This window comes from Hemitrygon akajei, chromosome 6, assembly GCF_048418815.1.
Source record: "Hemitrygon akajei chromosome 6, sHemAka1.3, whole genome shotgun sequence".
Classification (NCBI taxonomy): Eukaryota; Metazoa; Chordata; class Chondrichthyes; order Myliobatiformes; family Dasyatidae; genus Hemitrygon; species Hemitrygon akajei.
In genome coordinates, this window is record NC_133129.1 from 66,493,428 (window position 1) to 66,520,932 (window position 27,505).

Sequence of the window (27,505 nt, forward strand, 5' to 3'; positions counted from 1 at the left end):
AAGAATCTAAGTCAAAGAGCGTTCCAAGATGGAGAAGGCAACACGACCGAGCAAGAGGACTGGAATGGGATTGAGGCCCAAAGTCTGGCCTTTCCCAAAACTGGACACAGCTGCAAACACAACAGGAATAAAATAATCTGATTAATTAAAAAGAATAAAGTTTTCTGCCTACTGTTCATTTTTTTGCTGATGTTCATTCATTTGGTAGGTTGCGAGGGCATCAGAGAAGAAATTTCAGAAGCCCTGACCAAAATATTAAAGATACCCATAGATTCTGAGTATTGGTTCAGAACGCCAAATTTGTAAATGTTACATCCTGATCTGAAAACGGTATCAGATAAATTTGGGAACTACAGACAATTTCAGTGGCAGGAAAAGTTTTTGAAATAACAGAGACAAAACCAGCAGTCACTTGGAAAAATATAGCTTGATTAGAAGGAGGTAAAATGTGTCTGACTTTATAGAGCTTTTGATAAATTACAGAGATGGTTGATGAGGGAATTAGAGTTAATGTGCTATATATGAGTTCCAAACGACAAATGATGAGTTGCCTCATAATAAGCTAGTCATCAAGATTGAAAGCCATGAAATAAAAGGGGTTTTAGCAATATGAATAGAAAATTGGTTAAGTGACTGGAAAGAGAGTTGTGGCACTCCTGACTGATTCCCCTAAGGGTTGAAACCACTGCTTATCTTGCTATCGATTTATGGCTTAGATTTGCATGTCTCGGGTAACTGATAAATTACAGAAAATGTGGAGGCATAGTGAACTGAATAATAGATTACAATAAGATAGTAGAATGCATTGATACGTGGCAAATGAAATTTAATGCTGAAAGATGTTATAGGACCATAGAGTAAAACTTCATGGAAATGAGCCCTTCAGATCTGCTGGTCCATGTTGACCACAGCATCCTCCCTGCTCATCCTAGATGTTTGCAAGAAGCCAATAACGCTCCAGGCCCCTCCCCTCCATGTACCTATCCAAATGCCTCTTAAATGTTGTAATTGTACCCACCTCAACTACTTTGTCTGGCAGCTCATTCCACGTACTCACTACCCTCTGTCTATTAATTTGTCTGACAGAATGAGAAACAGCAGTGTAAAGTGAAGACAACTGTAACGAGGATACAAGATCATAGAAATCTGGGTGTACATTGTTTGTTAAAGATGGCATGTAGGTCATTTCATTAGTAGTGGAGTTAAGAACCTGGGAACATTGAATGAAGGCAGAAGAAATAAAAATAACGAGGAAATTTTATTTGACACGGCTTATGATCATGAATGACACCAGAAGCAGATTGGAGTGCAGCAATCAAAAAGGAAGTGAGATAGTTATCAGAAAGGAAATAGGATGTAGGGCTATGAGGAGAGTGTGGAGTGTGACACCAAACAGATTACATTTAGATAAAGCTGGTATGAACGTTTGGTGAACTAATCTCTTTCGCTGCTGTAAATTTCCTGTAAATCTGAGAAACAACTCACCCTGTCTTTGAAAGAGCTCTGTAGTTTAATCCTATTCTTTCTCCGCAACCTTGAAAGTACATACCTGAGTTTGTTATGTATCCATCTCTTTTTCAGCCACAGTTTAGCTGAGAGCACAGAGTCGACTGTACTTCCTAAGAAGGTTGGCGTCATTCAATGTCTGTAGTGAGATGCTGAACATGTTCTATAGGTCAGTTGTGGAGAGCGCCCTCTTCTTTGTGGTGGCGTGTTGGGGAGGAAGCATTAAGAAGAGGGACGCCTCACGTCTTAATAAGCTGGTAAGGAAGGCGGGCTCTGTCGTGGGCAAAGTACTGGAGAGTTTAACATCGGTAGCTGAGCGAAGGGCGCTGAGTAGGCTACGGTCAATTATGGATAACTCTGAACATCCTCTACATAGCACCATCCAGAGACAGAGAAGCAGTTTCAGCGACAGGTTACTATCGATGCAATGCTCCTCAGACAGGATGAAGAGGTCAATACTCCCCAATGCCATTAGGCTTTACAATTCTACCGCCAGGACTTAAGAACTTTTTAAAAGCTATTAATGCTTTTTGAGATAGTGATTTAGATGCATATCATATTTTTTACTGAGTTAAGTATTGTATGTAATTAGTTTTGCTACAACAAGTGTATGGGACATTGGAAAAAAAGTTGAATTTCCCCATGGGGATGAATAAAGTATCTATCTATCTATCTATTCAGCTGAGTCAGAAAGCTGTGAATTCCTGCCCAGAGACAAGAGCACAAAAGACAATGCTGCCACTTCAGCGCTGCTTTGTCAAAGTGGCTGTCTTTCAGGTTAAACACTTCTTCTCTCAGGGAATGTAAAAGATGCCATGGTTCTTTTCTGAATGTGACCAAGGAAGAGCTCTTCTGATGTCCTAGCGATATTTATATTTCAATCAGCATCACCAACACAGATTACTTACTCAATGTCATTTGCTATTTGTGAGACCATACTGTGGATGTTGGTTACTACATTTTGTACACTGCAACACCGGACTAGATCCTGCTAATATGGTCCTTCTACTTGGAGTCATAGCCATTGAGTCATACAGCACAGAAACAGACCTTTCTGCTCAACTCATCCAATGCTGACTAACCTGTCTCCTTGAGTTTGCCCCATTTCCCCATGTTTAGTCCATATCCCTCTAAACCCTTGAAATGTTGAGTTCACCATGAGCAATCCAGTGTTGTAGCAAACGGGATCTGTAAGTCCAAAGTTTCCATGCTTCATAGTACATCAGCAAGCTCTGGACATTTTAACAAACTTATATAAATGTACTACTGAAAGTATCCCTACTGAGAGGAAACTTGAAGGTGCAGGAATGTATGAGGTTCAGAGTATATTAGACTCTTCCAAAGTTCAAAGTAAAATCTATTATCAGAGTGCATACATGTCACCACATTCAACCCTGAGATTCATTTTCCTGCAGACATACTCAGCAAATCTATAGAATAGCAACTCAAAACAGGATCAATGAAAGAGCAAGTAGAGCGTAGAAGACAACAAACTGTCCAAATGCAAATATAAATAAATAGCAATAAATATTGAGAGTTTGAATTAAAAAGATAAAGAGTGCTTAAAGTGAGATCATTGGTTGTGGGATCGTCTCAATAGATGAGTGCAGTCATCCTCTTTTGTTCAAGAGCCTGATGGTTGAGGAGTAGTAACTGTTCTTGAACCTGGTGGTGTGAGTCCTGAGGCACCTGTACCTTCTACCTGATGGCAGCAGTGAGAAAAGAGCATGGCCTGGGTGGTGAGGATCTTTGATGATGGATGTTGCTTTCCATGATAACGTTTCATGTAGATGCACTCAATGGTTGGGGGAGTTTACCTGTGATGTACTGGGCTGAATCCATGAACTTTTATAGGAGTTTCCACTCAAAGGCATTGGTGCTCCCATACCAGACTGTGATGCAGCCAGTCAATACATATTCCATGAAACATCTATAGAAGTTGGTCAAAGTTTTCATGCCAAATTTCTGCATACTCCTAAGGAAGTAAAGGCACTGTTGTGCTTTCTTTACAATTACATTTATATGATGAGTTCAGGACAGGTCCTCTGAAATAGTGACATCCAAGAATTTAAAGTTGCTGAACCTCTGATGAAGATTGGCTCATGGACCTGATTTCCCTTTCCTGAAGTCTACGATCAGTTCCTAGGTCTTCCTGACATTGAATGAGATGTTGTTGTTATGACACCACTCAGCTATATTTTCAGTCTACCTCCTATATGCTGATTCATCACCCCCTTTGATATGGCCCACAACTGTGGTGTCATCAGCAAACTTGAATATGGTGCTGGAGTTGTACTTAGCCACACAGTTGTAGGTGTAAAGCGAGTAGAGCAGGGTGCTAAGCACACCTGTGCTGATGGAGATCATGGAGGAGATGTTTGGTTTGACTGGGGTCTGCAAGTGCACAAGGGGATATTGAGGCTCAGGTATGAAAGGTTCCTCCATGTTCTGATGGTCAAAGTGAGCGTGTAAGGCATTGAGCATATCTAGAAGTGAAGCTCTACTGTCCCCCATCTTGCTTGATTTAACTTTGTAAGAGGTTATGGCATTCAAGCCCTGCCACAGCTGTCGAGCATCCCTTATTGACTCCAGTCTAATCCGGAATCTCCACTTCACCCATGAAGTGGCTTTCTGGAGATCGTACCTGCCCCTCCTGTGGCATTCTTCATCTCCTGATCTTGAATGCCTCTGATCCAACCCTCAGCAAATTCCAGATTTCATGGTTTATCCAGGGCTTCTGATTGGGGAAGACCCTGAATGATTTCATGGGGACACACTCATCTATAGCTGTTTTAATGAAGTATGTTACAGCCCTGGTGAAGTTATTCTGATCCTCAGAGTAGTGCTTGAACTTGGTCCAGTCCACTGACTCTAAGAAATTCAGTAATCGTTCCTCTGCCTCCCGCAACCACCTCTTCGTTGTCTTGATCTCTGGAGCCTTGCTCCTTAGGCTCTGTGTGCAGGTAGTAGGAGGACAGCCAAATAGTGCGATTTGGCAAGATGTGGTCTAGCAGAGGAACAATGGGCATTTCTTATCGTAATATAGCAGTACTCTAGTGTAATGGGGCCTCTGGTGCTAGAGGTTATATTGCTGAAGGCCAGATTAGAGACATTCAAGGTTGGAGATCAAGAATGCTACAAGAGGTGCAGATATGATCTCTGGAGAGTATTTTGGATTCTCCCCAATATATCAAAGATACATGCCTTCCCTCAATGGTAAAAGCTACAGGAGGCATCGCCTCAAGGCAGCAACATCTCTCGTTAAAGATTCCCATCATTCAGGCCATGCAACCTTCACACAGCTACCGTCAAACGGGAGGCACAGAAGCATGATGTCCCACATCACCAGGTTGAAGAACAGCTGTTTCCTTCAACCATTCAGTCCTGGGACCAACCTGCACAACCATTATCACCACCTCCCTACATCAGTACAATGACCAGTTTGATCACTTGGAAATGGAATGGACTTTCCTTTTGTTACAGTTGTGTTCTTCATTGTAAAAAAAAAGCATATTGCTTATGTTTATTTTATGTTTTTCCTCTTGTGAATGCTACTTATATAATGCTATGTATCTGTGATGCTACTGCAAGTAAGCTTTACTTTGTGCTTGTACATAAAACAATAAACACAACTTAGAGATGCTAGTCTTTAAATGGCTAAATACCAGCAGTTCCATTTAGACCTGTCCGTTGATGGAAATTTTAAAAGTACTTCACTGCTCATAAAAATGCTTTTAAGCTATTCTGTAATGACTGTGCAAGGAGTTAGGGGGGAAAGTACACTTTATCACTGACGGAGAGTTAATGAATCTGCTTTCCACTATCTTTAAGCCAATGCAATTCCATTCACAACAAAGCGTTTTCTATTATAAATCCAGGGGGGAGTGAAGGACAGATGACCTCAAAGCAACGTCACCCGGTGTGGATATGGCCCAAGTGTGGAGTGAGAGACACTGAAGCAGGTCGATAGTTCACAGACTTTAATGCGAACAGTGTTAAAGGGAAAAGAAAACAACAAATGCTAGGCCAAACAGGGCCATTAATTAAAACTAAAACTCTCAAATGGAAATACACTGCGGCTGAAAAGAACAACTAAGAATAAAACAAATATCGCTAGTCTTCAGAGTCGGTTGACTCGACAGTCCGATTTCTCAGGCAAGGCTGAATGCAGGCAACAAGCATTGCTGAGTCTGTGTCCAAATCTCAACAAATAATACCATGGAATGAATGGACTTAAATGCTATCACAATGAAATAATAATTAGCTGACATGTGCACATTCACGAGCGCAATTGCTGTATCTGCTGTGCTGCCGAATCCGTGGTCGTGACAAGCAAGACTGGAACTTGAAATAGAGCAATGGCGTCTTTCCAGCCAACATCAGAAGTAGAAGAGTTCAGGAGGAGAAGCATGAAGCAGAGAGAATTCCTGGTCGGTCAAGGATGTTAAATTGATTCCTTCACCTGAGGTGAAAAGGAATGTGTTAGTTCCATAACATTTATGCACACTTACTACTTGATTCCCCATATGTCAGAGCTATCCTGAAGGGTGGGCTACAAGTGAAGCAGTATTAGGAAACCAATAACTGGATCAGATCATCATTATATTGGAGTCCCAAGCTTGATACATGTATTACTTTTTTTTACTCGACTCATTTTTAAATATCTGGGTTTTGTTGGTAAAGTGGCATTAATTCCCCATCTCTAATAGCCCTTGAGGAGATGGTAGTGAGTAGATTTCTTGTTCAGCTGCTATCATTGTGTTGGAGGCATTTCAACTGTCCTATTGGGTTGGAAATTCTAGAATTTAAATTCAGTGCTGATGAAGCTTATTCAAACCAATGAGATGCTATTTATAATTACAAATAATTCAGTAGGAATCCATTCGATTTAAATAAATGGAAGTACTTGTGATCAAGTTCAAAGTTCACTTATTATCAAAGTATGTAAACATTATACAGCCTTGAGATTCATCTCCTAACAGGCAGCCACAAAACAAAGAAACCAAAAAGAACCCGGTAAAAAAAGACCGTCAAACACCCAATGTACAGAGAGAGATAAAAACAATTCATGCAAACAATAAAAGCCAGCAAAGATTCAGAACTGAAGTCCATGAAAGGGAGTTCATCAATCCATGAAGCCACAGCCTTGATTCAGCGCAGAGCCAAGCCAATGCCGCAGAGCAGTGAGCCGAACCGGTCTGATCCTCGCCTCTGACCCCGACCTTTTCAATCTGGCCCGGCACTCGAGAGTCATCCAAACATCAGGTTCTGTTGCTTCAATACACTCTGGGGCCACAGCCTGTATCTGACCTTTCCAATTCAGCCCAGCACTCCTATCATTGTCTAAACAGCAGATTCTGTTGCTTCAGTATGCTCTGGGACCTGGACCCCACTGCCTGAATTCGGCCCGGCACTTAGATCAATCGAACCTGGGGTCTTTCCTCGCACTTGACGATGAGCTCACTCTCTCACCTCAGCTCTGCCACATCAAATCACCTCCAAGTCCAAAGGGAAGTTACGGGCTATTGTTGCACTGATTGTTTACCAGAGAAAGCATTATTAATAATGTACTTAGGTGTCTCCTTTGTTTAGTTTGCCACCAATAAGTAGTCACTGAGGTCCACCAGCGCCATTTTAAACTGCAAAAGTTTAAAGAGAACTTTATCAATGAGTTGATCCCTTTAATATTCTGTAACCTCCAACCACACCATTCATTCTATCTTCATTTAGAAATTAATTTATTTGTGTTCATTTTAACCAAATGCTTCCTCATTATTATTGGCACATAATACATTGCTCTTTGACTTGTTCCTTATCATTAGCAGTTTCATTTGCTTTTCCCAAATAATTAATTACACCCTTGGATTTGTAATATCTGGATGACTTCACACCTATCCATCTTGTTCTATTCCATCTCATGGATGCTCCAGAATAAAACTCTGTGGGAAACTGTTTCAGTCACTGAAAACCCATGCTGGCAGACAGCACAGGAGCATGTCAATCAGCCAGTTTTCATGCAAATATAATTCAAGTAAGCCTCACACTCACTCTATGAACATCTTCCTCCATACCTTTCTGTCATGTTTTTGTGCAATTTTCCTTTAAAAGTATTTCTACTCTCTACTCCAATATCTCATGAGAGTGAATACCACACATGCATTGCTCTCTGGAAAGAGAGCTTGCTTCTTAAAAAGTTGCACACCAACTCTGCTTTATGTCCTGATGCCAAGTCAAAATTTTATTTACTAACTCCCATGAACCTCTCCTGAATCTGATTCCAGACTGTAAGGCTGTCTCCAGATGTGGAACTGTACAATAATGGATTTGGTTTTAGGATATATAAGACTGTTCTGTGGGGACTTGTAATACAATGAAGTATTAAGTTTGGGACTATTACTTGTAACCTGTAAAAATTGTCCCAATTAATAGGTTCATTTAAATAATTGAGACCGAAATGCAATTATACAAAAAAAAGGAATCAGTATTCCTTTGCAAGTAACTTTAACACAGTGGCCTCCAAAACTGTTGAATTGAAGCCAAGAAAAAATTAGAAGCTGAAGGCACCAGGGGTGCTCTCTACATTAAAATTACATTACTCTAAAATCACAGGTATTTTTTCAACTAGGCCAACTCTAGCTGGAGATGGGGGTACTCCAATGTGTTTTATATATATGTATTTATTCATCATTCAACTCAAAATCATTTTGTGCTCCACTCTGCTAGTAATTACAAGCTGATTTCACCTCTCAGGGGTCTCTGAGCAATGAGCCCAACTATTTAACCAATGAGATTCAGCGGCTAAGAAACAAAGAAGGGAAAGATGATGACTATGAAGTCAAATTAAGTGGAGCAAGATAAAGTAAGATTGGACTGAAAACAAAAGAGGCTAGAAAGTGGAATTCTAAAATAACTTTAAATATTTAGAAACAAATCACCATCTGAAAGGAATGAAATACAATACTTTTAAGCGTGCATATTTCACCTTTAGACAGTACCTAACAAATATCTCAGCATTAGCTAGCCCGATAAAACCATAATATCATAAGATATAGGAACAGAATTAGGCCATTTGGCCCATCAGATCTCCTCTGCCATTAAATCATGGCTGATCCAATTTTCCTCTTAGGCCCAATCTCCTGTCTTCTCCCCTATATCCCTTCATGCCTTGACCAGGAGTAACAGGAGTAATTTGCAGCAGCAGGAGTAACAAGCAATCAACATTCAAATATAATAATGTATGGAACCAATGGAGATGTTAAAGGCAAGAACCCAGCTTTGCTGAACTCACAGCAGAATGTTGCAAAATGTCCCATAGCAATTCACCAATCACATGGGTTTGCCTCTCCTCACCCGAAGTTGTTGGGACAATTTACAAATTAGTAACAGTGAGCACCCCTAACATGTTGTTATTTTTAAACTTACTATACTGAACTGTGCATACCTTTCTGTTGAATTTAATAAACTGAGCTTCATGATCAAAATATATTACACCACAATATTTTGGCTTTGGTGCAGAGGAGGTTCACCAAGTTGATTCCCGGGATGAGGGGGTTAGACTATGAGGCGAGATTGAGTCACATGGGACTGTACTCACTGGAATTCAGAAGGATGAGAGAAGATCTCATAGGAACATACAAAAAGTTGTTTCCACTGGTCAGTGAGACTAGAACTAGCCTCAAGATTCAGGAGAGTAGATTTGAGGAGGAACTGCTTTTCCCAGAAAATGGTGAATCTGTGGAATTCTCGGTTCAATGAAATAGTTAAGACAGGTTGGATAGATTTTTGCATAGTAAGGAAATTAAGGGTTATGGGGGGAAAGGCAGGTAGGTGGAAGTGAGTCCATGATCTTATTGAATGGCAGAGCAGACTCGACAGGCCAGATGGCCAACTCCTGATCCTATTTCTTAAGTTTTTCTGTTCTTACAAAATCCCTTGTAGGAATGTCACTCATTTCAAATGGTAGATCTGGCACACAACTGCTTGTAATTTTTTTTAAGCATGCATCAGGAATGATACTTATAAAGGAATCTTATAACTGGACCTCAAACTAAAATATTCATGCTAAATTCAAAAGTGCTATAATCCTGGTGAAAATTTACAGAAGCAATCACCTAATGAGCAAGAAACTGTTGCAATTAAGAATTTGTCAAGTAGTTAACAAGTTAAAGAACAAACTTAATTTATAGAGTAATTTTCACATACTCAGATTGTAGTTTTGTTGATGTTTTTAGACTGGGATACAAGCCCTTATGACCAGGTGAGGGAACTACCCACCAACCCAGTACTGACATCAGAAGAGTGTTTACATAATCATCCTTCACAATCTCCAAGACATTCTAAAATACCTTACAACCACTTTGTGTGGTAGGCCAAACAAGTGCCAAACTGTGCACGACGAAATTCTATAAACCAACATAATATCAACAAGTTATTGATAATGATGGTTGTGGGATAATCATCAGGACGGGGGAGAATTATGACCATGTCTATAATCAACCCGCGAGGTTTAATCCTAAAGGTGGCATGTCCTCAACACTCTACTTACCCAGTAAATATCTGATTATACCTTTACAGAAATTTCAATTAGGAGTGGCATTCCAACATCAGTACAAAAGTACATCTTCCTCAAATTTCCATTGTATTGGGTTAAAATATTAACCTAATATTAGGTCCATGTAAATGTAATGTGCTTAAAAAGTGAGGTAGAAAAACTGACTGATCACGGGACCCCGAACAGTGGGCCTTGAACTTTGGTCTCATAATTCATGTACCCAAAGGATCACTGGCCCTCATTCCTCCTGCCCGCAAGGAACACCAATCCTGGAACAGGCCAATGATTCCAGCCCTTGTCCTTGCTGGCTGTGGGTCCAACATCCGACCACGTCTCTGACACTGACCTTTGAAAATGGAGTGGGAGTTTAGACTCTGGCACGTCCTCTAATTTCATCACATCCCTGTTCCTAAAACCTCACCTGATCCCTAACTCCCCTCTCTGTTCCAAAAATCACCCCTACAAACCTGAAAAAAATCTGAAAAATCTTTTAAAAAAGTGTCTGAACTGCAACTGAGAACATCTTCAAAAGGCAATGCCTCAAAAAGGCTGCACCCATCATTAAGGGCCTCATTACCCACGACAGGCTCTCTTCTCATTGTTACCATCGAGGAGGTGGTGCAGGAGCCTAGAGACACACATTCAATGTTTCAGGAACAACTTCTTCCCTACTCCCATAGATAGACGAACAGACAATGAACCCAGGTACACTATCTCACTAAATTGTTTTTCTAGTTTTGCTCTCTTTTTGCACTACTTAATACAGATATACTGTATATATATATAGTATTGTGCAAAAGTCTTAGACACATGTAAAAAAATTCCATATGGCAAAGATGCTTTCAAAATTAATAAAAAGTTTCTAAATATCAAAAAATTGTAAACAGTAAAACACAAAATCAAATCAATATTTGGTGTCACAAACCTTTGCCTTTAAAACTGCATCAATTCTCTTAGGTACACTGCCATGCAGTTTTATAAGAAATTCGTCTGGTAGGTTGTTCCAAGCATTGTGGAGAATTTACCACAGTTCTGTTGCAGACTTTGGCTGTTTTGCCTGCTTCTGTCTCTCCAAGTAATCCCAGAGAGCCTCAGTGACGTTGAGATCAGGATTCTGTGGAGGCCACACCCTGTTGCACAACTGCTTGTTCTTCTTTTTGCTTAAGATAGTTCTTTATGACCTTGGCCATGTATTTGAGGTCATTGTCCTGCTGCAGAATGAAGGTGGGACTAATCAGACACTTCCCTGATGGCGTTGCATGATGGATGAGAATCTGTTCATACTTCTCAGCATTGAGTATTCTATTAATTCTGACCAGATCACTAACTCCATTCGCTGAAATGCAGCCCCAAACCTGCAGGGAACCTCTGCCATGTTTCACTGTTGGCTGCAGACACTCACCGTGTAGAGCTCTCCAGCTTTTCTACAGAAGAACTACCTCCTGTTTGAGCCAAAAATTTAAAATTTTGACTCCAGTCCAAAGCACGTGCTGCCATTGTCAGCACTTCAGTCCTTGTGGTGTTTTTATTTTGTGTAGGTGAGTCTCTTGACTTTGTTTCCACTTTGAAGGAATGGCTTTTTGGCAGCAACTCTCTCATGAACACCACATCTAACAAGACCTCTCCAGATTGTAGAGTGTACTTAGATTCCAGTGATTTCTGTGAGCTCAGAGCTGATAGCAGTGCTAGACCTTTTCCAACTTAAAAGGATTGATGTATCTCTTGTCTGTTGCTCTCAGTTTTTGCAGCCGACCACTGTGTTTCTGGTCCTCAACCTGTTTCTTTGTGCTTCTTCAGAAGAGCTTGGACAGCACATTTTGAAACTCCTGTCTGCCATGAAATTTCTGCTTGATAGAGACATTCTGTTGCAGGATAGCCGCTTTGTGTCTTGTTGCTATGATCACAGTTGCCATGGCGTAAGAATTGATGATTTGAAGGTTAAACTGTCTCATTTGCCACAGCCTCAACATTTTAGCTTGGTTATCCTTCACCCAGTTTGATTCCTTCTACACTTGGTTCTGTTTCAGTTAATCAGTTTAGTTCATTCAACTCATTAAGTCATTGATCATTAGCACCTGTTTATTATCTTAGTTTATTCATGCACTGCACAATACACCTATAAAGTAATGATGTTTTTATTTGAAAAGTAGCTACTATTACTTAATGTTACTTTCTTTAACAAAATACAAATATTTCTCTGAATATTTGGTGTGCTACCATAGCATAGTGGTTAGCACAATGCTTTACAGTACAGGTGACCTGGGTTCAATTCCTGCCATTGCCTGTAAGTTTGTACGTTCTCCCCGTGACCACATGTGTTTCCACTGGATGCTCCAGTTTCCTCCCATATTCCAAAGGTGTACCAACTGGTAGGTTAATTGATCACTGTAAATTGGCCTCCAATCTAATGGCAAGAAATTTCTCCTTCCAGCAAAACATTTTCCCTCCCCCTCTGCATTTCCATTCCCCACTCTGGCCTCTTACCTCTTCTCACCTCCCTCTGGTGCGTTTCCTTTCCTTTCTCTTATGTACCTATCAGATTCCTTCCTCTCCAGCCCTTTACCTTTCCTAACCACCTGGCTTCACCTCATCACCTTCTAGCTATCCTCCTTTCCCTCTCTCCCCCGCCTTTTTTTAAAATTCTGGTGTCTTCCCCTTCCTTTCCAGTCCTGAAGAGTCTTGGCCCCAGACATCACCTCTTTGTTCATTTCTGTGGATGCTGCCTAACCTGCTGAGTTCCTCCAGTATCTTGTGCAAATTGCAATGTTGTTGCTTTTCAGCCAGGAAGATGATGGACATTATCAATGCTAGAACCATTGCTATTTCGATATACATTAATGACTCATATGGGAGTACAGGGGTTTTGGAGCTTGTGGATAAAATCACTAAATGTTAAGGTGTAATAAGGATAGTAATAGACTGAGAGGATATAGGTGAGTTGGCTGAAGAGTAGACAAGTGACAGAAAAATTGATACAAAAAGTAAATATATTTCAATTTATCAGAAAGAATGAGGAGGAAAGGTAACTAAATGACACAGATGCAGCTCAGGCCACATCTATGGGAAGAGAAACAAAAGTCAAGCAGTGGGAGCAGTTAGAGAGACAAAGTAATGTCAGAATTGTGAAGTGTAGAGCAGGTGTACATGCCCAGCAGGTAAGGTCATGCACGTCCTCCATTCCCACAACAAAGAGGGAGAAACAGAAAAATAAAACACACACATAAACAAGCTGAGCCAATACAAGAATGGATGATTGATACAGACATAAATCAAGTTATCTGAAGTTGCAGAACTGCAATATGCCTAGGAAAGATGAGGTACTGTTTCTCAAGCTTGCATTATATGATGCAGATTTTCTTTTTAATTAGTTACAAATAACTACTTGCAAATTAAAAGGTTGGCACCAGTACTAAAAGTAAACCTAGTTCAAAGTGGGAATCTACATCCTTACTCAGAATTATAAATGATTACTGTCTAAAAGCAATGTGATTGATTTTGTGGTTGACATGTGAAATGATACAGCCAGCCACTTGATTAAGGGCAATAAGGAAATTAACAACAAATACTGGTAGTTTCACAAATGATCTTGTCCCTTAAATTAAATTAAAAACTGAACATATATTAATACTCATAAGACAAGGGTGAAAGAAAGGTACAATAACACTTTTGCACATTTTAAATCAAAGTTTAATTCAACTATAATAAAAATACCAACCTGCCTGCATCAGGTAGAACAGAAAATAAGCAAAACACAGAACAGGTACAGGTAGTTTCAATTTGCTCAGTAGTCAGGATGGTAAAAAGTACTAGAAAGTTTCATCTTGCCACAGGCCACTTCAGTAACACACATTTAAAGTGTTCAACATGAAATACAGATTACACAAGATTTTGCAGTGTTTGAATATATGGCACCCGTCTGTTCAGACTGGTCATGTGTTACTTCCCAGCTGTCGAGTTATCTGCCCACCTGAATAACCATCTGTGAGCCATTGTTCTCGTTTTCCTGCTAACCTCTGTTGCATCCCAATAAATCTTGGGAAAGGAAAAGCTGGAGAATGGTAATTACAATCCAACTAATGAGATTTGTAAACTTTAGATTATAACCAATGGTGTGTGGAATGAGCAATACCCAATTACTTGGAAGGACAGAACAGTTAATACATGGATCATAATTACTTTCAACCTTCTACAGGATGAACACAATTGCTTTCCTCTTTCCAATTTGACAACTAAGAGGGCAATCAATAATCCTATGGCCCTAAGTATATCCTTCAGGAATTTCTGCTGTTATTTGGGCAGGTCAGTTTGTACTGAATCCTGTAAAATGGGATTTGAAAATGAAGAGCTCAAATGCTTTTCTTTCAGACTTGCTAGAAAGGAGCAAATACTGATTTATCACAGCTAGGTTACTCAGCTGTTTGTAGAGGTCTTTAACTTCAACAAATTCACAAGTGGGAACAAGTACAATGTTCACTATGAAATCAAAGTTAATCCCATCCCACCAGTACTTTGCAGGGATGGTGTGGGGAGGGAGCAGTTTAAAGAATGAATACTGCATGTATTTTCAGGCAATGAGTAAGCAACAAGGCAAGGTAAAAGAATACAGATGGATGTCATTTGCAGTTTACAAGACTTCTGAAAGATATAATTTCTGTCAGATTTTAAATTTGGTCTTTAAAAATTAGTTCCCAGCAAAGGTTGGCTCCTGAAGTACTGATCTCTGAAATATAAAGCAACCAGAACAAAGGTATTGCATTAACGCTGGCAATGCCTGCTTGCCACTCCTTATTTGACAGTAAATGTATAAATTGGACTTGTACATTTAATTCACAGGCAATATTCACAGTTGACCACTAAGTAGCATTTTGTCATAATATACAGAAACATGGGGTCATACATGAGCATATAAATTCTGAGAATTTCAAGCATTTACACATTCACATTAAAAAAAATTGTAAGGCTACTTGAGTACCATAACTTTAAAACGTGTTTCCTCCCTTAAAAGAAATAGACTTTTCAATTGCCCTTGTAAATGCATTCACTCTGCATTACCTATAGTGGTTAGTGTTGCATGTGTTATTTTTTCTATTGGGAAATACACCTAAAAACAATGCATTGGTAGTGTCGTTTATTATCCTTTAAAATTATTCACTACATAATTAAACTGATAACTGATCCCACCCCTCACTCCCATAGATCAATATTCCCACTCCCTATTAAAAAAAGTAAAAAATAAACATTATTTCATTACTAGAGGTCTTCATGTGCCAAAAACAAAATGAAAAATTCCTTCCAAACACAGGTTAACCATGCCTTAACAAGGGAAGACTTCCCACCTTCCTTTAATTTACGAAAAAAGTACATAATGTGTAATCTGAAACTCGAGTTTGTTCATACAATCAGCAAAACCAAAACCTCAGGACTTGAGCAGCCAGTCTGTGAAAATTATGCACAACAAAATAAAATAAAAATAAATCTCTGTGCACTCAGGTTTAGAAACAAAATGAGAAATTTTAAACACTACTTTAAGGTCAGTTTTCCAAGAAATGATGAGGGTAATATTTGATTGATACAGACCTGCTCAATGCCATGCAAATGGCACAAACTTTGCGCAACAGACAAGGAATACTGGCTCTCTTCAATCCTGCAAGCAGGAGGCAGAACTCAGCACCTCATAATCCACCAAGCTGCTTCCCATGGAAACTTGCCACTGAACACATGATTAAAGCATTGAACAAATTTGTAACAATGGTCAATTTACATCTTGAATTGATTAAGGATTTTACATTGTATGGTGAAAATCAGGTCTGACAGAAGATCACCAACTCTCCGCGGATGCTGCATGATCCGCATATTGTTTCCAACCTTTTGTTTATAATTTCAAATTCCCAACACGCACAGTTTTCTGGTTATTCTGAACATCTAGTTGATTTACAAAGATGCATTCCAGATGGCCTAGTGAAGCAATTTCTCTTCCTTATTGACATGCTAATTCATTTGGCAAAACATACAAATCAAGAATTAAATATGTGCATAACAACTTAAGAAACATTTCACCCAATACATCATCAATGTATTCAAACAACAGAATGAAAGGAAAATATGGTTAACTTCCTTATCTTGGGTATCCCTAAAATAATTTGTCAAACGGATGCTTTACTCCAGTTTTATTTTCAACACTAGCATTAATTATCAACATTATGCTTGAAAATCTTTAAGAACCCCATGGGTACCACATGATTTACAAACAAAACCCTTCAATGTTTTTCTCAGTAGTTATATCAGATTGCATTTATTAAAATTGCATATGCAAAGTGGAAAGCATCTTCTAACTAAAAAACAAACAAAATATAATGCCCTTGCATATTAAACTTTCATTTAGGAACTTGTCAGTTCTTGAGAAACAAACTGCTTCAGTCTTTCAAGGTACTGTCCATAAAGCTCAACGTCATTGTGGCCAGCTCCTTCCACCCACAGGGGTTCCACTGGCCTTTGGCATTGCTCGTACAATGCCAACCCATGTGAAAAATCGATGACTTCATCTTCGGTTCCGTGAATGATCAGCACTGGGGAGGCTATTTTTGAAATCTTGTCGATGCTGTCAAGAGAAATTAAAAGTTACAGATTCAGCAGCAGGGTTGTGTTTGTCGGGGGTGGGGGCAAGTTTGAGACTGTCATTAGTTTGTTTTTAAATAATTGTTTTTTTTTTTAAAAAGCACAGCAATTACACAAAATCTATACTGCATAAATATCAGTGCTCCAGGATCTGTACCAGATAATAATGCTTTCATTCAACTATTCTCAGACACTATAATTAGAGCATAATAGGCATGATGAAATTCAATGCAGCATTATAAACAAGTTGAACAATATCTTGAACTCTAAATACACAAACCACCTTTGTATCATTTGTTATAGCATTTCTCCTTGCACAACACACACAAAAAGACAGTCCTTTGACACAGTATACTGAAATATCATAAACACCGAGGGAATCCAGAAAACCTTTCACGACTTGAGTTTGACAGAATGACAACAGCTTCTGACCCAAATCTTGGCAGAATGACAAATCAAAATAGTAATGCTTTTGAAAATGTAGGAATAAGTAGGCAATAATTAAAGTTCAGAGTTCAAAGTAATTTATTATCAAATAAATTATAAGTCACCGTATCCAACCCTGAGATGCATTTTCTTGGTGGGCATTTCATACAAGAAACACAACAGAATCAATGAAAGGCTGCCCCTAACAGGACAGACAAACAATCAATGTGCAAAAGACAATAAACTGTGCAAATAATTAAACAAACAAATAAATAAGCAATAAATATCAAGAACATGAGATGAAGATCCTTGAAAATGAGTCCATTGGTTGTGTGAACAATTCAATGATGGGGCAAGTGAAATTGAATGATGTCAAACTCTCTGGCTCAAGAGCCTGATGGTTGAGGGGTGGTAACTGTTCCTGAACCTGGTGCTATGGGTCCTGAGGCTTCTGTACATTCTTCCTGATGGCAGCAACGAGAAGAGTACATGGCCTGTATGGTGGAGGTCCTTGATGATGGATGCTGCTTTCCTGCAACAGTGCACTGTAGATGTGCCCAATAGTGGGAGGGATTTACCCATGAAGGACTGGGTTGAATCCACTACTTTTTGTGGACTTTTCTGTTCAAGGACATTAGTATTTCCATTCCAGACTGTGACACAACCAGTCAAGTTTTGGATGACATGCTGAATCTTCATAGACTTTAAGAAAGTAGAGGTGCTACTGTGCTTTCTTCATAATGGTAATTACATGCTGGACCCAGGACACATCCTCTGAAATGATAACATCAAGGAACTTACAAGTTGCTGACCCTCTCCATCTTTGACTAGCTCAGGGACCTACTGTTTTCTTCTCCAGAAGTCAATAATTAACAACTTGGTCTTGCTGATGTTGAGTGAGAGGCCACTGCTGTGGCAGCACTCAGCCAGATTTTCAATCTTTCTCCTCTATGCTGATGTCAGCACCTTTGATTCAGCCAACCACAGTCATCAGCAAATTTAATTATGGCATTGAGCTGAATGCTGGAGTTGAATAGTTTAAAAGCCATCTGCATGTAGAGCATTACAGTGATACCCTTTTCCTAATAATAGGCCACATATTTTATTAATTTTACTTACAGTTCAGTGAGATAAACACTTGCTCAAGAGTCAAAAGTAGATTCGAGGCGATTGCAAGTGTGTACATCTAATATAGAGAGATCATCAATCCAGTGACCTCTCCCAGACCTGTACCCAATCAAACGCTTTCCTCATATGCTTTGAGGCTAGATCAGAAATTAAAGTGTTTTGTCGATGATGCCCAATTTCTTTTAAGCTTGCACTCCCTTTGCCATCCCAATCTTCTAGCTCAGCATCATTACTAAACTTCATGTATTTGGGTTGTCGTGTTTAAATTCTACTGGCTTATCTTTCTCCCATAAGCATTTCTTTCAAAATGCTGAAGCCTAAAATAATCTTCGTTGCTCAACTGTCCCCTTAACACAAAGTTGCTCAACCTGCTGTTAGGCAGTGTGACATCTTCTGCAAATGCATTCTTGTCCCAATGGCACAGCATTACATCTTAGCAATCTTAGACCCTGCTAACAAGTCCAGGCTCTTCTATATTATACCAAAGCAGCCATTTTACAGAGAGCTGACTGAGGCAAACTCTAATGTGGTGAACAGAAGATTCAAATACTCCCTTATGAGTTTCAATATTGACATATACCACTGCGAACAAGCAGTGGATTTCCCTGTTTGATGTGCCCATTGAAAATGTGGTGCTCAAACATATGAGGAAGCTAAAATAGAGGAAGCGAAGAGGAAAACAGAACCTCAAGAATCTATAACTGATGATGCTACAGCTTCCCTACACCTCTGTCACCTGTGTGAAAGAAATCCCAAATTGTTCGAATCATACATGTAACACTATAGCCTAGATATCATGGTCTTGATAAGTTTGACTTTGATACTGAGTCTAAGATGTTATGATGAGTGTCGAACATAAATAATTCACCAACGGACCTATTCCCATCAGGCTCAATAGGAACTCCACATATTGCAGTTATATCTTTTAATCTATAGGTGTGCACAATTCCTTCAGTCTTTGCCATCTCTTTGATCACTTTTACTTGCTTTCACTGTCATGGGAGTGGAAGAAATCATCTTCTGTGTATCGGAAATAAAAATGTATAAATGAAGAAATAGTTTGACGAATGTTTGGATGGTGATCATTCATTTCTATCTATCATGCATACTCATCTTGGGACCAGGGATAAATAAACTGCATGCCTCTCATTTTTTGTGTACATGTGACCAGAGAGCATAAGCAAGAGAAAGTTCCACTTTGTCCAGAAACACAAAGAATCAACAGATTTGTACAACTTTATGTACAGAGGAGGTCCTTTGGCCCAGTGTGTTCTGGGCAAGGAGAACAGAGTCATTTAGGGCCTTCCCATTAACCAGTTCCCATTTCTCAGCCTTTTAGATTTAAACCAAGTGTTCATGCAGGTACTCCTTAAGATGGTACAACAGTTTCTGATTTAGTCTTTTCCAACAAGGAATTCTAGATGGCCTTCACTTTTAGGGTGAAAAAAAACTTTTTCAATCTCCCTTTAATCCTTCTACCAATGAGGGACATGCAAATCCACCAAATAGTTCATTTATATGCACAGTGCTCAATGCATCTCAGAAAGCAGATCTTACTTTCCAATCAGAACAGAGCAGTATCTGAAGTTGGAGAATTTTAAGAGCAGCACTACATTACTCTGTTGGCCAGGCAGAAAAAAAAATCAACAAACCTTTAAAAGAAAGCCATATGACAAAACCAAACTCTGGCTTCATTTAAATTTGTTACTCAATCAACGCAAAGTCAGTTAAACCTGGAATAAAAAGAATCACTTACTTAGGAAATGCATCAAAACAGTAGGTCTTCTTTGTATCAGGGAAGGCTACACGCATTCCAGACATCAAGGGTGAATGAAGGATAACTGCAGCACATTCATACTGAGCAGCCAGATCTACTGTGGGTACCGTGCCTATACTCTGACCATACAGGATCACATTCTCTGGACGAATTCCATACCTGTTTGATGAAAAGACAAATTTGAAATATTTATGTCATTTCATCAGCCAACTCTATTTTGTTGAACAAACAGACTACAACCATTCGGAAAACTAGTTGACTATAAAATGAATCAAAGCCAAAAAAATATATACAATGCAAAAATATTATACCAAGTATTACACTATAACAGAATTTCTCACAAGAATGGAATACAATGGGGAAGGAAGAAGCCTTGAAAACATATTGTGACAGTACAAGAGCAGAGAAATTAGAATCAATTTCAAAGGTAAGAACAAGCAATTAAAACTATATCTTACTTCTGAATCTTCCTATTATGAACAGCAGGAATTTGGCACAAAAACTCATTACAATAGATTTTTCCTGCCATCACAGCCAAATATTTTTTCGCTCTGGGTCTCTAAAGTAGAACACAGTACTACATTTCAACATGGCCTGGATTTAAATTTAGTTCCCCATGGAAGGAATGCAAGGAGAGTTGAAAGATTAATTTCAACCCCCATGAAGATATCTTAAATTATACCATTCACCAATTAACAAAACATTTTTGTTAAAGTTCCCTTCTCTTTTGCAAATCTTTATAGCAAATCTCCCAAAAGATGAATTAGCAGAGATGGCCTAATTGTGTGGTATAATTGAAAAGAAAATGTATCACTCAAGGAAATGCTTGCAGAAAAGTCACCAGACCAAAGTTATTTTAAACCAGAGGCTACAAATCCATGTAACTAGTTCCAGGCATGAAATGGAATCTCTTCTCATCTCCTCACTGATAATCGACACTGGTGCACCTCAAGGATCTAGCGTATCCCACCGCTCTACCCCCAATACACCCACAAATGTGTGGTTAGGCACAGCTCAAAAACCATCTACAAATTTGCTGACAACATAATATTGTTGGCAGAATTTCAGATGGTGATGAATCGATGTACAGGAGCAAGACAGATCATCTGTGTGGTGTCGTAGCAACAACCTTGCACTCAGCATCAGTAAGACTAAGGAAATGAATGCTGACTTCAGGAAGGGGAAGCTGATCAAACACACATCAGTCTTCATTGAGGCATCAGAAGCGGAAAGAGTGAACAGTTTCAAGCTTCTGGGTGTCAGCATCACTTAAGATCGATCCTGGGCCCGACATATTGATACGATTACAAAAAAGGCATGACAGCAGCAATATTTCAAGAGGAGTTTGAGGAGAATTGGTCTATCACCAAATACACTCAAATTTCTACAGTTGTACTGTGGAGAGCATTCTAACTGAATGCATCACCATAGGAAAAATCTGCATAAAGTTATAAATTCTGCAGCTCCATCATGGGCACTAGACTCCCCAGCATCCAGGCCACCTTCAAAAGGCAATGCATTAGGCAGAATCCATCATTTAAAGACCCCCATCGCCCAGGACATGCCCTCTTCCTATTACTACCATCAAGGAGGTGGTGGTACAGCATGCTGAAGACACACTTAATGTTTCAGGAACAACTTCATCCCCTCCAACATCAGGTTTCTAAATGGACAATGAACTCATGAACACTACCCTCTTTTTGCACTAATTATTTAATTCTTAAAATATTTAAAAATAGTTTTTATTATGTATTGTAATGTACTGCTGCTGCAAAACAAATTTCACAACATATGCCAGAGATATTAAACCTGATTCTGATTCCGTAGAAACATCACTTGTTTATTGAAGTGCTGGCTGTAGCTAAACAGTACATTTCCCCAAATGACTGACTACAATTCCAACTAAATTTAACCAGCTGAATACCAAGTTTGCTAGCAGACTGTTTTGATTTGTGTGATTTCCCTCTCATAAGGGGAGTATAAACAGCAACAGGGTCCATTGACAGCAGCACCCAGCAAATTCAGTCCCTCACAGTGCTTCTCAGATAGCAGACCAACATACTAGAGTGACATGACACAGAAATTAGATTGATTACTGGCCTACATACTATCAACTTAATCACAAAGACTCCCAAAATAACTCTTCATAACAAGCCCACAGCTCACTTTTTAAACTGATAAAATACATAAGAGTTCTTTTGTGATCTGTTCACAAACATAGCCCATCGTGCAATTCCAAAACTGTTGTAAGAGTCACCATAATTAACACCCTGATTTTTCTCACGTAAGCATTTTGGATCTTGTTCTCAAGGCTGTGACCAACTAATTAATTTCAAAGATATTTCTGGATTCAGTTTCTGCCACTTTTCCATTTAATACATTTTGGATCCCATTTATACTCAAAATTTTCAGTGTACCCCTATTAACCTATTTATTGATTCCTAATGATGCCCTGATGCTCTGGTTCTTCACTCCATCATTTTATTTTCGGCCTTCCCCACAGTTCAAGTTAACATCTTAGGGAGAACTGGTCCCAATTCTGTTTAGGTGGCTTAGCTACTAAGCCCCGCGGAACCATTCCTACTGACAGGAGAAGGGCAAAGGTGGGTTACTTGCGCCTTAAGACCAGTCGCTTCAGGCAGATGGGACTCATCAGCTGTGGTTGGCAGCTCATCTAGTAAAAGGAAAACTCTGGCCTCAAACCTCCACTGCCTTGCAGCTATACACTCTCATGGAGAAGGCTTTGGGAGTAAACCCAGAGGAAAAATCTGAAGCTGGAGTCCCTAAGGCAGTCCTACGTTGAGTTCAACACTGACTGGCAATACTTGTGACACTGCTGGTGCCAAATTGTATCAGATTCTGCCATTCCTTTGGATTGATCACCTGCATGGAGAGGAGGAGCCTGCTACATTGGCAACATCTTGCACTCCATACTGTACTGCCCTAGTTTGTGTACTGGCTTGCGTATCACATAGACAGCTGGGACACAACATCTATGGTCAACCCCTACCAATGGAAGGCCTCAATTATTTAAATTTATATGCCCCCATATAGGGATCTCTTCTGGGGAAGGTATGACCTGAACAAAAAGGACAGGTTACACTGAAGCCAAGGAGGACCAATATCCTTGTGGGCAGGTTTGTTAGAGCTGCTGGGGACAGTTTAAACTAATTTGGCACAGGGATGGGAACCACAGTGATAGGGCTGAGGGTGCGGCAGTTGGTATACATAAATGCAGTGTGTAGCGAGACTGAGGAAGGACAGGTAGATGCTAGGGCAAAAAGTAGGGAGAGTTAAAATGTAACAGGGTGACAAAATCAAAAAAGATGATGAATACAGAACTGAAAATGTTATAATTGAATATATGCAGGGTGCGGAATAAGGTAGATGACTTGGTAGCACAGTTAGAGATTGGTAGGTATGACGTTGTGGGCATTGCTGAGTTATGGCCGAAAGAACATCATAGTTGGGGGTTTAACATCCAAGGATACACATTGTATCAAAAGGATAAGCAGGAGCACACAGGGTATGAAGTGGCTGTTTGGGTAAATAAGATGAAATCAAATCTTTTAGAAAGGTGACACAGGATCAGAAGATGTAGAATTCTTGTGGGTAGAGTTAAGAAACTAGATGTGTAAAATGACCCTGTTAGGAGTTATATTCAGGCCTCCAAACAGTAGCCAGAACGTGGGATACAAATTACAATGGGAGATAGAAAAGGTATATACAAAGGGCAATTCTGCAATAGTCATGGGGGAACTTCAATATGCAGGTAGATTTAGAAAATTAGATTGGTGCTGGATCCTAAGAGAGGGGATTTGCACAACATCTACAAGATAGCTTTTTAGAGCAGCTTGCAGCTGAGCCCACTATGGGAATGGCAATTCTGGTTTGGGGGTTATGTAATAATCTAGATTTGATTAGGGAGTTTAAGGTAGAGGAACCTTTAGGAGGCAGTAATCATAATATGATGTGTAGTTAGAGAAGATGTATCTAATGGATCTGATTTAGAGTGCAGTAAAGAGAATTAAAGACATGAGGAGAGCTGGCCAAAGTTGATTGGAACAGATGATGGTGGAACAGCAATGACTGGAGTTTCTGGGAGCAATTCAGAAGGTGCAGGAAAGATACATCCCAAAGATGAAGTATTTTAAAAGGGAGGATGAGGCAACCATGGCTGACGAGGGAAGTAAAAGACAGCATAAAAGCAAAAAAAAATGAGGACATATAACATAGGAAGAATTAGTGGGAAGATAGAGGATTGGGAAACATTTAAAAACCAAGAAGGCAATGGCAATGAAAAAGACACAAGTGGAGAGAAGATAACATATGAAGGTAAGCTAGCCAATAATATGAGGATACAAAAAGTGTTTTCAGATATACAAAGAGTAAAAGAGAGATTAGAGCAGATATTGGTACACTGGAAAATATCACCCGAGAGGTACCAATGGGGGAACATTTAAAAAAAATGGCAAATGAACTTCAAGTATTTTGCATGGTCTTCACTGTACACCAGCAGAATGCCACAAGTGCAAGCATTTCAGGAGGCAGAAATGAGTGTTGTTGCTATTACTAAGGAGAAGGTGCTTGGGAAGTTAAAAAGTCTGAAGGTAGTTAAGTCATACCGTAGGTAGCTGAAGAGATTGTAGTAATGATCTTCCAAGAATTACTAGATTCTGGAATGGTTCTGGAGAACTGGAAAATTGCAAAATATTAGTCCAGAAGAGAGAGAAGCAGAAGAAAGGAAGTTATCGGCCTGCTAGCCAGACTTCAGTGGTTAGAAAGATGTTGGAGTCAATCATGAAGAATGAGGTTTCAGGGTATTTGGAGGCACAGGACAAAATAGGCCAAACTCAGCATGGTTTCATTAAGAGGATATCTTGCCTGACAAATCTGTTGGAATTCTTTGAGGAAATAACTGGCAGGGCAGGCAAAGGAGAGTCCGTGGATGTTGTTTACTTGTTTCAAAAGGCCTTTAACATGGTGTCGCACATGTGGCTGCTTAACAAGAGCCCGTGTTATTACAGGAAACATGTTAGCATGGTTAGAAGATTGGCTAATCAGCAGGAGACAAAAAGTGAGAATAAAGGGGGCCTTTGCGGATGCAGCGTGTAGTGTAAATGTCCATGATGGCCGGAAGAGAGACCCCGATGATCTTCTCAGCTGACCTCACTACCCGCTGTAGGATCTTCCGATCCAAGATGGTGCAACTTCTGAACCAGGCAGTGATGCAGCTGCTCAGGATGCTCTCAATACAACCCCTGCAGAATGTTATGAGGATGGGGGTGGGAGATGGACTTTCCTCAGCCTTCGCAGAAAGCAGAGATGCTGCTGGGCTTTCTTTGCTATGGAGCTACTGTTGAGGGACCAGGTGAGATTCTCCGCCAGGTGAACACCAAGAAATTTGATGCTCTTAATGATCTCTACCGAGGAGCTGTCGATGTTCAGCGGGGAGTGGTCGCTCCGTGACCTCCTGAAGTGTAGAGACCACTTCTTTTTCACATTATATGTTAATGATTTGGATGAAGAAACTGATGGCTTTGTGGTCAAATTTACAGACAATACAATGATTGGTGGAGGTGCAGGTAGTGCTAAGAAAGCAGGGTGTGTGCAGGAGGACTTCAACAGATTGCAGAATGGGCAAAGAAGTGGCAGGTTTAGGGAAGTACAAGTTCATGCAATCTGGTAGAAGGAATGAAAGCATTCATTGTTTTCTTAATGGGGAGAAAATTCAAAAATCAGAGGTGCAAAGAGACTTAAAGAGTCCTCATGTAGGATTCCCTAAAGGTCAACTTGCAGGTTGAGTCGATGGTAAGGAAGGCAAATGCAATGTTAGCATTTATTTCAAGAGGACTAGAATACAAGAGCAAGGATATAATGTTGCAGCTTTAGAAGGCATTGGTCAGACCACACTTGTGCAAGTATCCTGAGCAGTCCCTTATCTTAGAAAAGATATGGTGGCATTGAAGAAGTTCCAGGGGAGGTTCAAGAGAATTACCCCAGGAATGGAAGGGTTAACATGAAGAGCGTTTAATGGCTCTAGGTCTGTACTTGCTGAAGTTTAGAAGAATGATAGGAGATCGCATTGAAACCTATTAAATATTGAAAGGCCAAGATAAAGTGGATGTTAAGCGGAAGTTTCTAAAGTGGGGAGGTCTAGGACCAGAGGGCACAGCCTCAGAATTGAAGGACATTCATTTAGAATAGAGATGACAAAAAATTTCTTTCACCAGAGGGTGGTGAATCTGAGGAATTCACTGCCACAAATGACTGTGCAGGCCAAGTAATTGGTAATATTTAAGGCCAAGGCTGATAGGTTCTTAATTAATCAGGACATCAAAGGCTATGTATGGGGAGAAAGCATGAGAATAAGGTTGAGCAGGATAATAAGTCAGCCATGATGGAATGTCAGTGCAGAATCAATGGGACAAATGACCTAATTTTGCTCCTATGTCTTATGATCTAAAACGTGACTAATTTATGAGCGACAAGTTATAGAAGCAGCAAGCTATATTTAAGTTTCTCACAAGATTTGAGCTTCTACATTTTATTTTTAAAATGTAATTTAGGATTTTAGCAACATGGAACAGGAACAGGCCTTTCAGCCCATATTTAAGTTAGTAATCAGTCAGTGAGAAAGGTTGTATTTATTGCCCTTCTGTAGATCTCTTTAAGAAGATGGTGTTGAGTTGGCTCCTTAAATCCTCAAAGTCTGTGTGGTGAATATTCAGCTTCATTGTTATTATGTAGGAGATAGTCAGTACTAGTCAGTTATATGATCTTCGCAAAACACATTAGCATGGGATGAAATTTGTGCCAAGATATAGAACTGAAACATCCACACGTACTCCAACTCCAGCTGAGATTTAAAACAAACATGCACATAATGTGTTTACCCATGCTGCAAAATGACAGATGTTGTGCAAACAATTGACAATTAATCTTTCAGTCTCCGTTAATATACTCCCATGACACGATTCAGTAGGATTCTTCTTCTTGGGCAGTCCTTTAAGCAGTGACTTGATTCGACTTCAGCTCTGTAAATTCTGAGGTGAAAGGTTAGGCCAAAGTCGGAAATGTAGTTTCTTCTACAAATGGGCCAGAAGCTCCCCAAGAGGACAAGCAGGGTGTCTAAAATGGTGTACTACTACTGCTACTCACAAAGGGCTTGAGCTGCTCATGCCATCCTAAATGTTCACTGCCCATTTGACATCCTTGAATCATTTCCCCCATCCACTAGAATATCTCTTCCCATGACAAAGCCATGCTCAGTGTTAGCTGCAGGAAATGGTGTCACAACCGTAGCAACCTTGATTCGGGAAACCAATGTACTGTCATAGGTGACTCTGTGGCTCATTGTAACAAGTCAAATGAAACATATGATGCAAGAGGACCACAGCAAAATATGTACAAACAATTCTCGACTGGAATTTGGTAAAGTCAGAGTAATTGTGAAGCCACAAAGAAAGGAATAGATCCCATTGTTCTAAGATCATCAATAA

At 39.7% G+C, this 27,505-nt stretch overlaps 1 protein-coding gene across 1 annotated transcript in view; it reads right to left on the bottom strand.

Moving 5' to 3' along the window:
* Nucleotides 1-13,721: 13,721 nt before the first annotated feature.
* The window catches only part of LOC140729118 (alpha/beta hydrolase domain-containing protein 17B), an 89,835-nt gene continuing 76,051 nt past the window's right edge, over nt 13,722-27,505 (bottom strand). Inside the window, exons 2-3 of the mRNA XM_073048546.1 lie at nt 19,983-20,162; nt 13,722-16,655 (exon numbers count right to left, since the gene is read on the bottom strand). Coding sequence (XP_072904647.1) covers nt 16,436-16,655; nt 19,983-20,162 — 400 coding nt within the window. The 3' untranslated portion in view covers nt 13,722-16,435. The remainder of the gene's footprint in view (nt 16,656-19,982; nt 20,163-27,505) is intronic.